The sequence below is a fragment of the Heptranchias perlo genome, chromosome 3 (genome assembly GCF_035084215.1).
Source record: "Heptranchias perlo isolate sHepPer1 chromosome 3, sHepPer1.hap1, whole genome shotgun sequence".
NCBI lineage: Eukaryota > Metazoa > Chordata > Chondrichthyes > Hexanchiformes > Hexanchidae > Heptranchias > Heptranchias perlo.
In genome coordinates this window covers 83,735,433-83,749,368 of record NC_090327.1, presented here as the reverse complement: position 1 = coordinate 83,749,368, position 13,936 = coordinate 83,735,433, and the positions used below count along the sequence as shown (strand labels likewise).

General features: G+C 38.4%; 1 protein-coding gene across 3 annotated transcripts in view; it reads left to right on the top strand.

Moving 5' to 3' along the window:
• Positions 1-4,666, top strand: part of LOC137316780 (adenosine deaminase-like) — a 43,046-nt gene extending 38,380 nt beyond the window's left edge. For all 3 annotated transcript variants that reach the window (XM_067980632.1, XM_067980625.1, XM_067980639.1), the window contains 2 exons: positions 666-795; positions 4,306-4,666. In XM_067980632.1, the coding sequence (XP_067836733.1) occupies positions 666-795; positions 4,306-4,413 (238 nt within the window). In that variant the 3' untranslated portion in view covers positions 4,414-4,666. The remainder of the gene's footprint in view (positions 1-665; positions 796-4,305) is intronic.
• Positions 4,667-13,936: the final 9,270 nt, after the last annotated feature.

Below are 13,936 nucleotides of genomic sequence, written 5' to 3'. Positions count from 1 at the left end.
ATACTGCATTCCTCCTTTTTCTCCTGATTTTGTTATTTCTTGGTTTAGGTCCTATTCTATTATAGGAGTGATTCTAGAATCTGGTGCTCCTAATGGGAAGCAGTATTTGCAGGGACTGCAGCTCAGGAAATCATGGGCATGAAATCACTGATCTGCCATCCATTAATGGACAGAAAATCACAAGCTGTTTATTCCATAATTTCCTGAGATATGCTCCACACGAGTGCCACTTCCCTCTGAAAATGGCAGATCAACCCATATTTCCCAACTTTGATAGTGGGAAAGTCCCTCTGCAATGCTACCCTTAGACTAGCAACTATGAGATATGCAACCGGTTGCCTCTGCTGTTGATTTTTCACTCCTTCCCACAAATGAAGTGGCTCCCTTTAATCAGTATCTCCTCTACATGATTTAAATTTTGGAACTCATTACATGAAGAATCACAGGAGCAAACCCACATCAAGGCACAACACACCAGAAACTATAATATTTGAAGTGAACTGAATTGTACAGTGTAGAATTTTCATATGAATGTTGTCAGATAATCAGCTACTACTTTTTGACTGCATCAGTGTAGAATATGAGCAAATGCACTTTGGAACAATTTAAGATAAAATGCAAATAGTCTGTTTAAGTTAATTAATGGAAATTTATTTATTTTACAGATTCAAGAAAGATAAAGCAAACTTTTCACTCAATACAGATGATCCATTGATTTTCTCTTCAACAATTCACACTGATTATAGAATAGCTGCAGAGTACATGAACTTTACAGAAGTAGAGTTCATGACAGTGGTAAGTGGATAAAAATGTGTCACTCTACTTACTGTTGAATGTCAGTGTATTCCATTACTTAATTGTAGGTTCACTACTTGACTTGCAACCTTTATTGATGGAATTATCAATAATATCAACCATCCAACTGTCAATATAATTTAAGAAGTTGGTGCAGTACTGATGCCTCTTGACTTTTGACTTTACAGCAGCTTTATTACAGGACAACAAAAAGTTCAGGGACTGTGAATCTACACTTTTTAAATCAGATTTTACAGTAGTTCACAGCAAATTGGAGCACTCTTTTATCTTCTTCATAATCTGATTATTATAACACCTTTTTAAAAAAAGAACCAGCTAGAAAACTACAGATGGTCAAAGTTACATACAGCTCTATCAGGATTTTAATGATCAACATCTGGTTGAAGTCTGGCTAGGTACTGACCACTAGATCAGTGGGAAATGCAAACCACCTTCTCTCCATTAGACCACAATGATTTGCCAGACATTTACCACTGGACTACCAGGGAATGCAACCCTCGCTAGGTCACTAGAGATGAGAGTTAGCACTTGATTGGTAGGTGTGTACAATTTTAAAATAAACACAATACTGTACCCAAAAATAACAGCACTCCATCGGGAATTTCCTTGGGGGTTCCCTTGATCAGCGCCCGTTTATGTGGTTTATCCAGGGTTTACGCCAATCTTCCACCAAAGTGTTAGAAGCCAATTTGGACAGCCCCTGAGGAAATTCTCAGCGATAATTCTTTTGCTCTGTGTGCAGCCATAGATGGTAACTAGTGACTGTCACTCTAGGTTCCATGATGGAAGAACCATGGAAATTGTTACATTTTTTAAAAAAAAGAAAGGAGTACATTCAAACTTAAAATAGTTCATACTGGGCAAACTTCAGGTATTTCCTGTAGAAATCTGAAGTACTGACTCTGACTGGTATTAATAGTCATCCATTACCTTACTCAATTGGCTGTTCTTCATGTGTGATTCATAATAGTGAATGTCAGCTGGCTATTCAAACATAGGAAGCATCATAACCAAGTCCTGGATTATCCATGTCCAATAGCTTACTTACCCAGTTAATGAAGTTTTAAAGGTATGACTTATTAAATCTAAATTGATGCTGGCTGCTTCTTATGATAATTGCATTCATTTAAATCTTTTAATGGTGTAATTGAGAATGCCACGAAGCATTTTTCTCTCTGTGCTAGGCTAATTGGTCTGTAATTGCCATGTTTGTACCTTACTGCTCATTAGAATTACATTTGTATCCTCCAATCCTCAGATGCTTCTCCAGTATTTAAGGAGCTCTAAAAATACATTAAGCAAAGCATCACTAATTTTCACTCTTTAATTCCCTGAGGATTCTAGCATGTATCCCATCTGGCCCAGAATCCTTTCCGATTCCACATTACACACTCTTTATTAACTTCAGTAAATGCTAGGGATCAATAAGCCCCATTTGCTATGACTGAGTTTTTTACAAATGTGCTGGGTGGAGGAAGTTGGGAGCTAAGAGAGGGAGCTGGGGAAGAGTTTTTTCCAGGGTGGTGAGGACTAGGTAATGGAGGTGATAAGGAAGATGAGGAATGGAGAACTTGTAAGAGATAGTGAGGGCAAGGGAATGACCATGGGTGTGGGCGACTGAGTTTATGTGAAACGTGAGCTTAAGTAAAGGTAGTAAGGCAGAGAAATTAGAGGTGAGAGGGCTGAGGTAGTTTAGGTGTAGGTTGAAATCTGACATTGAGAAGTTGCTTGGTGTAGATGCTAATTCAAGAGATCTGTGAGGAAGTTGGCGTGCAGCTTAGGAGGGTCATACATCACAAGGAGTTTAAGTGAGAGGCAGAAGGCGAGGTGATCGAAGAAAAAGGTGACAGCGAAATGGGGGGAAGAGAACAAGGTGGGATTTGATGATGAGAGCTGCAAAAAACACTGGCAGTTTGGGTGGGGCAAATGATGACGTTTGTAGCTAGGTGGGGAAGCTTTATTGAGTAGGATGGAGGTGCTTCCTGTCAGCCAAGTTTCTGTCAGCATCAGGATGACAATCTACATCATAACGTGGCCATGAATTTGCAAGAGAACGAATATTCTCAAGATAGCAATGTGGAACAGGGTGGTTTTTGATCAAAATGCAGGATTAAAGGGTGCTGTGGAAAAGGTAAGAGGGATGAGGGGGTTTAGAGAAGTTAATCCCCAAGGAGCGTGCGAGGTAAATGATATAGTTTTATCCAGTTTATCCTTTAAACGGACTTGCCTGTTTAATGTAATTGTAAAACTTTTCTGAGGCCCTCTGCAATTTGTATCTCTACTACTCTCTTAGCTGTGCTTGGTTGATTTTTTTTTTAGAAATCCTTCCTTTTTTGTTTGCTTCTGTTTTAAACGTTTTTTAAAAAAATGTTCCTTTTAACCTCCTTTTATTAAACTTGTGTGACCTATATCTTGCTATGTGGTTTTCGAAATGGAAATATGTTCTGTCCTTAACCTGGTATAATAGGCTAAAATATATTCTATTTTTCTCGTGTAGATCTATTTTTAAGTGCAGTTTCCAATTAATACTGTCTGTGATTCTTTTCAAGCTCAAATCTGCTTTTCCAAAGCTCTGTACAGCCTCATTGTCGGTTGTGGCTTTGAAAATACCAAATCTAACAACACAATGGCCCAGATTTTGCTGCTAAAATAACGGCGAGTTTAATGTGCATGATTGCTGGACGATTTGCACCGCTCTGCTGTTAGCATCACAAAAATGGCAGCTCGACATCAACCTCCACATGAGTTTCATGAAATTGCTGCATTTGCACATTGCCATTTAAACTCTCAACAGAAAGTTAGGGCGGGAACTTAACAGCGTAAGTACCCTTTTAACGATGACATTTATGTTCCTACATTGCCACTTAACCTCTCCAGCCCAGAAAGGGAACAGTTGAAACTGTAGTGTCATTCCTGCAGGTAGTAAATTGTTCCTGGAGGTTTTTAAAATTTAAAATTACAATTTATATTAAAAAAAATCTGACTGTCTTTTTTTCTCTGTTCATCTAGTCTTCCTATCCCTCTCTTTATTTTTCTTTTTTCTGTACCTAATTTGACTGTAATTCACCCTATTTCCTTCTCCGTCATATCTCTGTTTCTTAACCAATAAAATTTCAGGATAGAGAGATAGACAATTGGTCCCGTTGTTCACCAAGGTCCCAGATACACCGTTCATTATCAGCTTGCAGCAATTTGCGGTGCAAATATTTTTTGAGCTGAAGGGTGAGGAAGAAAATTCTAACACACTGGGCACGCCATGCGATGCCCCAGTCCAGCAAATTCTGGACCATTGAGTTCCACAGCTTTGAGGCCCTGGTAAGAATAAGTTACGGAGATTGTGCAATGAGTCTTGATTTTGACATGAGGAGGAAATGTGTGCTCTTGGAACTTTGAGGAATATATTTTCAGAATTTCACACAAAAAGACTGATTAGAAAATAAAAATACCTTTTATCCAGTTTCAAGTTTTCACAGTATTTTTTTTTTGCAGAATCTTAATGCAGCTCGGTCTAGTTTCCTTTGTTCAGAGGAAAAAGAAGAACTCCTTAATCAGCTATATGAGGCATATGGAATGGAACAAAAAGCTCACGACATTTAAAGGTTTTTTTAAAAGATAATGCTCAATGTTAACCAACAACAAGTAGTTATCTGCTTCAACCAAGGTGTGTTTTGGCTTTTCAATACAGTCCCCACCGCTTATAGTGGGCGCGTTCATGCGAATGTGATTTGCCTGCTAGACGTGGTGGACAGTGTAACAAATAAATTATAAAACGTACAGAGGGTGATTCAGAAGCCTGCAATGACAACCGATGAATGTCAACTTTGCTGAGATTAAAGCCGTAAAACTGTCAGCTGTCTGTCGCCAGTATGTGTCACTTCAATTCTTTATTATTTTTAAGTTGGATCATTCTTAATCGCAATTTTTTCCATTTGAGAAAAAGATTGGTCTATGTAACCTCTTCAAAGTTTAAAATGGTCCAGAAGATGTCAAGCTCAACAAGCGGCATGAAGGGCTCGCAGCAGTAGCAGAAGTTCTAAAGTCCACAGGGGTTTAGGACTCAATGCCAGATAATTGTGAGGTGCGAGCAGCTGCTTGAACTGCCCGAAATAGCCGGCCTGCTTAATACGGTTTAAGCAGCACCTTTGTAATTGACACCTAAGGTAATGAAAACGGTCACGCCATTTGCCCGATTATAGATGACTGTACGCAATAAGCGGGGACGTTGTAAGTGGTGGGAACTGTAATAGATAACGCTGGAAAAGTGTAGCAGTGTAAGAAAAAAACTAGGCTAATTCTTTGGGTAGGGCTGTTCATCTAAGGGTCCTACACAAAATTTGAATGTATTTTCCCTATTAATATATATTTTAATATATTGAGAACTTTCTGATTACCTCAATCTCAGATACAAAAATGAACTTATTACACAGTTTACAAATAAGGAACTGTATATTCAAGAGTATAATTTTGAAAGTAGCTGATGCATCTTTTTCAGACAGATGCATCATTTTGATGACCTCCATTTGTCAATGCTATACAAATGCTATCTACAAGGAGACTGCAGTAAGTTGCTCAAAAATTAGAAATGATCCTTAAAAAAAGCTTTGAGCCCAGTAGGCATGTGATCCCTCAGCTCCCTTGAGCTGAACCTTCTCAACAGTGCCATTCAGTATCTGTTTGCTTTATCCTTTGTTTCCATAACTCTTAACAGTAAATTCAAATGTAACAATTTGGAATATTTTATCTCAAAAACATAATGTGTATTTTTATTTTACAAGTACACCCTAAAGATTCTGATTGTATAATGCAACTGGCAAACCATAACAAGATTGTCCAAAAGAGCTGAAGTGATCACTAGATTGCTTTTAAATTTGTACAGTTAGAAAGGAGATGACCAACTCTAACCAACTGACATTAAAAGTTTCACTGGTAGTGAACCGAGCTCTGCACATGCTTAAGTACACTTGTATGGAGCTCTGCTTTGCCATGATTTGAGTGTGGCATGACTGAGCATTATTATTCAGTGCTGCTGATTCACGCTGTCAAATTATACTGGTACAAAACCACTAGATGCATTATAATTCAACCTTTTTTTTCCAAAATGGAGTTTCCACAAGAAATTGAAACCTAGCTGCGCTCTTCCTGCACTGCACACTCAACCATCAAAAGTCATTGCAATTTCAAGTGCATTAATCTGCTGTCAGTTAGACATTTTCATTAAGGATTTTCAGTTGGCTTAGTTGAAGCCTTGCTCTATAGGATAACCTTTTCAGTCATTTACTAATAATGGTGCAATGTAATGAAATCTAAATCCATCCTCAATCCTATGTTGCCTTAGCTGTCTCGAAAAAAGATTGAGATGCTTGTCACGATTTATCTCAAAAAAAAAGTTCAGATTTGAGAGGATGGATTTACCTGTACACTTTCCTATTATGAGTGTTTCTAATGATCTAAGTGTATAAATTAGGTATCTATCCTCCCAAATTAAAGTGGTCCTTTAAGTATGCAGCAGACATTTTAAAAAGTGTTTAAAATATTAACATTGGTCTTCTATTATCATTTCTTTACATATTTTGATCAATGTACTTGAGTTTTTCTTTAATTATTCTGTGCCCTGCTCAACAGGACTGGTCAGCTACTGTAAGGTCTAGATTCTCTTGAAACCAGAACAACTTTCATGTATGTAAGGAGCCGCACAACACCAGGTTATAGTCCAACAGCTTTATTTGAAATCACAAGCTTTTGGAGCTTTGCTCCTTCACCTGACGCAAGCTTGTGATTTCAAATAAAGCTGTTGGACTATAACCTGGTGTTGTGCGACTCCTTACATTTATCCACCCCAGTCCATCACCGGCATCTCCACATCATGGCCACTTTCATGTAGAATAAGGAAGCCAAATTGATACCTTGAGCTAGCTATTTTTATATAAGCCACTGCCTTGACACCTTTCATGGATATACTGTTGAAGCATACTTTTTCTTAATAATAGTATTTAAATGCATTTAAATACTATTAACAGTTGTCAGAATTTTAAAAACCAAAGTGTGCTGTGGGGTGGGGAGTGGTTGTCTTGACGATTTAATAACACACCATGAGGTTTGCTTGTATTAGTGGGCATTAAGGGCCTTGAAAGTTTGCTGGTAGGCCTTATCCTTTGTGGAGCAGAGATTACTCGTTTGTAGTTCTTTGAATTTATTGAGGGACGGTATGAGTCCGTGTAGGGGGAGCATGCATTATGTGGGCTTCCAGGAATGGGTTCCGGACTGTTTGGTATTTCCGGAATGCTAGGAGGAATGCCTATAATTAATCCTTGTGCCTGGGACAGGACTTGGATGTTGTGGGAAGAATAGTGCTCTGCCACAGTGGGAGGAAGCATTGTTTACAATTGCAGGAGGGATTTTCTCTTTCAGGGGTAAGCTCAGCAGGCAAAGGCTATGACCAGCAGGGCCTGTGAGACCTTTCATGCTCTCAGTGGGTATGGGTTGGGGTTTTTCCAACTGTTTTCATAGATGGTATCCTTTGGGAAAGGCTGAGTTTCTTATTATGAGATTTTTGCCTTGTGGAGGCATATTAAGTAGGAATTGGCATCGAGGTATGATGCTCTTATTGTCGAGCAATTGTCTGGAACATTATGACCCTAATGTGCTGGGAGGGGGAGAAGGGGACAATTAAAATGGAGTTGGGGACTTACCCATTCCTTTGCTGCCCCAATCTGACCACTGGTGGGGTCCTCTTTAGCAAATCTGCTATTTTAACTGGAGGCCTAAGTGAGGGAGCAGTGGTTACTTCCACCCCAGGCCAAACCTGCTGGGACCTGGATCGAGGGCCTGAAGATGAGCTTAAATTTTGTTTTTTTTAGTTTCCTTGTGGGCCAGGAGGAGCTGGAACAGATATCAAAGAAGTTTACTGCACTTAACTCAAATATATCCAGTAACCTGCAATTTCTGTACAAAAGGAAATAAGAAGGATGTTGAAAACTAATATCTCTGGCCAAAAAAGGATCACATAGAAAGATGCATCTGGGGGGGGAAAAAATGAGGACTGACTATCCTCACAACTAAAATGGATAATTTCAGTGCAATCAGTCAGCCCTCAAGTATTCTTTTAAGTATGTGTAAGGCAAACCGTTGTGTTGCAGCCTGAAATGCACAACACAAAATATCACCATTTGTAGGGTTTGTCTACATAATCCAAACACCAGTCCTTACTGATGTCCAAGGTTTGGTGAACTCTGGACGGTAACTTTTAGAAAAGTAATACATGAACAAATTGCTTTAAGGTTAAACAACTTTATTGGCACAAGATCATACAACCTTTCCGAAGTAGAGAGCAGTCGTTGAGTTTTCCGGGTGATCAGTCTCTTGTTTTGTCTTGGTGTTATCCTCCTCCTTAAGGTGAGCTCCTGTTGCTCTGACCTCTGACTGCAGTGCCAGTTGCATTGCAATGTCTTTTTATGTTGTTTATGCACTTTGGGACGTAAGTAAAGGAAGTGTCATTCTGTCCAATCACCTCCTGTGATTAGGCCTCTATGATTGACAGTTGGTTCAAAACCAGGTACAATTAGCTCAGCCCTTTGAAATATAAAGATCCCCCCTTATCTGTGCTCATCTGATTTTATGTGTCCATGATTCTAACTGTCTCTCAATTCCTCAATGGTATCAGTTCTATGGTATGTTGACTTGTTTACAATTTCTAGAAGCTTTCCCCTATGAACAGAAGTTTAAAATTAATCAGAAGTCCAGCTGCACATAGGAATCATGGCAACAGTAGTTCATTCTTTTTAGCTGATGCTGTATTTTTCAAAGTTGTCCATTGTTTCCAAGTTAGTGTCCAATTCCATAGTACGAAAAGGTGCTCAAATCTCAGTCCCTCAAGTGCATTGATGAATTTTTCGATCAATGTACTTTCACATCAATTTGACCACTCTCCACCTCTGTTTCTTACATAATGTTTGTCTTATGCTGTTACACAAACAAATCTTTTGTTTATACATATTGCTTCTAAGTTTCATTTGGTTAATATTACACCATGATATATACAAATAAAATCATAATACACAGTACAGAAAACTACAGTGTACCATATTATCAAGAAATCATGGACTTAAGAGGAGAGCTGAAGAATTTTTCTAATATCCATCTTGTGGATATTTTTGCTAAGTATTAATTCTCCCTAGCCCTCACTTGTCCCAATTTCATTGTTAATTCAAAGGAACCTAAACCTGAATTTGGAAATCCAAATTTCTATGTTCCTCTTTGGTATCTATCAAAGGGATTGAAATTAGTGTGTTTAACTCTAACCTGATTGTTTCATGAATTAATTGGTTTCTCTATGCAGCATGTGTCAGTGCCTAACTTAACAGGTTTTCTCCCTCTCCTTAGCCACATTATCCCTGCATGGTCTTGGGTAGTGATCTGTCTATCAAATGCAGTTTTCTCAATTTCGTTATAGGCAAGGACACAAACATCTCCTGAGAAAGCCATCAATTAACCACTTCATCTCATTCATGAGATATCTAGAGGAACTTTACTATCCAATACAATATTTACATTAACCCTTAAAACATAGACCAGGTTGGGAACATCTAGTCTAAGTTATACTTAAAACATTTTTGTTTTTTTCTAAACTCTTCTTGGACCACTTATTTCCCAAATATCTTATCAATTTTATCATTTCAAAATTATCCCAATTCTAGAGAGCAGTATTGTTGAACTGACAGGACTTGTCAATGTACAATTTTTATTTTCCCAAAATACTCCCTCTGATACACAGCACTGAACAAGAACCACTTAGACTGGATTCCTTTTTTGTTTCAAGTAAATTTGATCATCCCAAGTGCTTTAACAGCAACACGTAGCAGTTTCAATTTCATAAATTATAACCAGGCTTAGTGGTTTTACAGTAGAGACAAAAGTACTTGTAATTACTTTTGGATGTATCTCTATCTCTCCTCCCTCTGCGCCCCCCCCCCCCCCCCGAATCACTGTCTCCGAAAATAACAAATAACCCTGAATTGGTTAAAATCAAGCCTTTAAGAGTCAACGTCTTTGTCCAATTGTCACCATGCTGTGTCCCTTGATATCTACCAATGTCTGCAGATAAGGTCTTAAATTCTTAATGCCACAGGATCGCTTCCTGCACCAACACCTTTGTAGACCTGAAAACCATAGTTCCCTGTGTAAAAGAAAAGAAAAATAGGAAATCCATTGTGGCTCTTGAGAGCCCAAGGGGTTGAAAGTACCAATTCGTTATTTTTCTTCTGTCACCCTTTTATCCTGGAACCAGAGAGGACTCCACGTACGTTTCTGTGAATGAATCTAATTACCTCACTCCAGGAGGAAGCGTCAGCAAAGGGAGCACAAAATAACACTCAATATTTGCTACTATTACATGGGGAAATATCTACTTAAATTAAGAAACTTAAAAATCTTTTGTGCCGGAAGAACATGGTGTGTGTGTGTCTCTCTCTCTCTCACACACACTAAGAGACAACAAAACCATGAGAGTCAGCAGATTAACATGCTGGAAGCTCGGGGTAGGGGAGGAGTCAATCACAGTAGCAGTTTTTTTTAGCTGTAACGTCATTTAAACAAAAGTGCTTTAAAGAAGTTCAAATTGATCTTTTTCCAAAAGGTCTTTGTGCTTTTATAACAGTGATAATTTGCACAAAGATCCTAATACAATTAAACTCTGAATAATAAATTTCTCTGACTTCCAATTTTCAAATCATTAGCTGTGAAGGCACAAAAGATTTATCCATTTTTTTCCATGCTTACTAATTGAAAATCTGTTAACAGCAGAAATCAATAGTATTTCCTTCTATTAACTTTAAACATTAAATTAAACAATTCTGTAACATAATCCAACTACAGGATGCCTCTAGATCGTTATCATAGAGATTCTTTAATCAATTTTTGTTTCCTCCTGTCACTTTAGATTGTCCAAAATCAGTCACAAGATCGAAGGGTCAGTTTGCTAACAGCTATCACATGTCAGTATACCTTAAAACATGATTAAACAAATAGTTACTTCAAAATGTCATGATATTTTAACACATCAATTCACACTCACCAATACTCAATACATTAAGCATTTAAGAAATTCAAAATACCAGTTTTCATGTGATGATCTCATGTCTGGAATTTGAGACTCACATTTAAAATGACCTGAATTTTACTGTGGCAACAATAAACATTTTGTTTTTCACAATTTAATAGATTAGTTAGGAACAGGAGTAGACCATTCAGCCCCTCGTGCCTACTCTGCCATTTGATAAGATCATGGCTGATCTGTGAACTAACTCCATATACCTGTCTTTGGCCCATATCCCTTAATACCTTTGGTTGCCAAAAAGCTATCTATCTCACATTTCGCAATTGAGCTAGTATCAATTGCCGTTTGCGGAAGAGAGTTCCAAACTTCTACCACCCTTTGTGTGTAGAAATGTTTTCTAATCTCACTCCTGAAAGGTCTGGCTCTAATTTTTAGACTGTGCCCCCTACTTCTAGAATCCACAACCAGCGGAAATAGTTTCTCTCTATCCACCCTATCTGTTCCCCTTAATATCTTAAACTTTGATCAGATCACCCCTTAACCTTCGAAACTCTCGAGAATACAACCCCAATTTGTGTAATCTCTCCTCGTAACTTAACCCTTGAAGTCCGGGTAAAATTCTAGTAAACCTACGCTGCATTCCCTCCAAGGCCAATATGTCCTTCCAAAGGTGCGGTTTGCCCAGAACTGCTCACAGTATTCCAAGTGTGGTCTAACCAGGGTTTTGTACAGCTGCAGCATAACTTCTGCTCCCTTGTACTCCAGTCCTCTAGATACAAAGGCCAGCATTCCATTTGCCGCCTTGATTATTTTCTGCACCTGTTCATGACATTTCAATGATTTATGTACCTGAACCCCTAAGTCCCTTTGGACATCTACTGTTTTGAACTTTTTACCATTTAGAAAGTACCCTGTTCTATCCTTTTTTGATCCAAAGTGGATGACCTCACATTTGTCTGCATTGAATTCCATTTGCCACAGTTTTGCCCATTCACCTAATCTATCAATATCGCTTTGTAATTTTATGTTTTCATCTACACTGCTTACAATGCCACCAATCTTTGTAAGGAGTCTTACAACACCAGGTTATAGTCCAACAGCTTTATTTGAAATCACAAGCTTTCGGAGCTTTCCTCCTTAGTCAGGATTCACCTGACGAAGGAGGAAAGCTCCGAAAGCTTGTGATTTCAAATAAAGCTGTTGGACTATAACCTGGTGTTGTAAGACTCCTTACATTTGTCCACCCCAGTCCATCACCGGCATTTCCACATCACCAATCTTTGTGTCATCGGCAAACTTAGATATGAGACTTTCTATGCCTTCATCTAAGTCGTTAATAAATATTGTGAATAATTGAGGCCCCACTGCGGGACTCCACTAGTCACATCCTGCCAATGTGAATACTTACCCATTATCCCTACTCTCTGTCGCCTTTCACTCAGCCAACTTCCTAACCAAGTCCGTACTTTTCCCTCTATTCCATGGGCTTCTATCTTAGCTAACAGTCTCTTATGTGGGACCTTATCAAATGCCTTCTGGAAGTCCATATAAATAACATCCATTGACATTCCCCTGTCCACTACTTTAGACACCTCTTCAAAAAATTCAATCAGGTTTGTCAGGCACGGCCTACCTTTCACAAATCCATGCTGGCTCTCTCGGATATACTGAAAATTCTCGGTGTTCAGTCACCCTATCCTTAATTATAGTCTCCAGCATTTTCCCCACAACAGATGTTAGGCTAACTGGTCTATAATTCCCCGGTTTCCCTCTCTCCTTTCCGTTCTTAATAAGCGGAGTGATATGTGCAATTTTCCAATCTAGAGGGACAGTTCCTGAATCTAGAGAACTTTGAAAGATTATAGTTAGGGCATCTGCAATGTGCTTACCTACTTCCTTTAAAACCCTGGGATGGAAACCTCTAACTCCAATTTTAATTCAGCAATATCAAAATCAAATACAGGACAGAACAGATAAAATGATCAATGTAGCATGTGCTTACTAAAACCCAATAAATTACATTATCTTTCATTTCTTCAAGAAACTATCACTAATGGAAAAATTAGCTTTCATATTTAAACAAAATCTTTGTAACATTTCTTTGTCTTGATAAAGAAAGAGAGGGGAGCCACAGCCAATGGCCTCAAACATTTACATAAGCTTTTTAAAGAGACAGTAAAAGCCATGCAAGCCTGAAAACAAAAGAACACATTCTGTAGTTTATAACACTCTAGAAAAGGGACAGGATCTTCCCCTTTCTCCTTTTCTATTCCATTAGACTAATTTATCCTTGATACAGATTTTCATCTCTGTCAAACTGGGAAAGAGCTTGTCTAGTTCTTCCCTCCCTCGGGTCCTGCTTCCCTTGTGAAGGTGTTTTACAGTTTCTGGCAAAATGTTCCATTTTTACCACAATTGTAACTTTTCCTATCAGTAAAATGACCTCATTAATGCCTTGTATTTAACTAGGAAGGTAGTTAACTTTTACAATAAGACTTACAAAAGTTTTAACACTAAAACAGGGGAGCAGACTAGCCAACAGCAAACTTTCAAACCTCTCTCACTCTCACGCGCACACGTACAGTCAGAAAGACTTGAGACTAAAAACACAAACTAAAGATCACATTCTCCAGCTTGCAACAGAAGAGAAATGGAATCTTCCCCTTTTTCCTGTTTTTAAATCATTTATCCTTTATCTCTGAACTCCATTTTCAATCTCCAACGATTTAAAATCTCGTGGGAAAGACCTTTTATCAGGCTTGAGCCGACCATCTTTACAACTCTCACATTTTCCCTCTTCACTGTTTTGAGACGGTCCCTTTCCACAGAAATAGTAAATGCTTCTGAACAAGCTACTGCTGCTTGTTGGTCAACAATCTCAGTTTTAAACCACTGGATTTCCTTTTCCTGTGCTTCTATTTCTAACTGTTTCTGCTTATTTTCTTTTCCTTTAACTCTTTATCTAACTGAATGTCGTGCTGACTGAGCGTGGAGTCAGAAACTGTAACAGGCTCGACATTTAAAACTTCAATGTTGTGAGCCCCTTGTTTGTCTAAAACTATTCTTCAG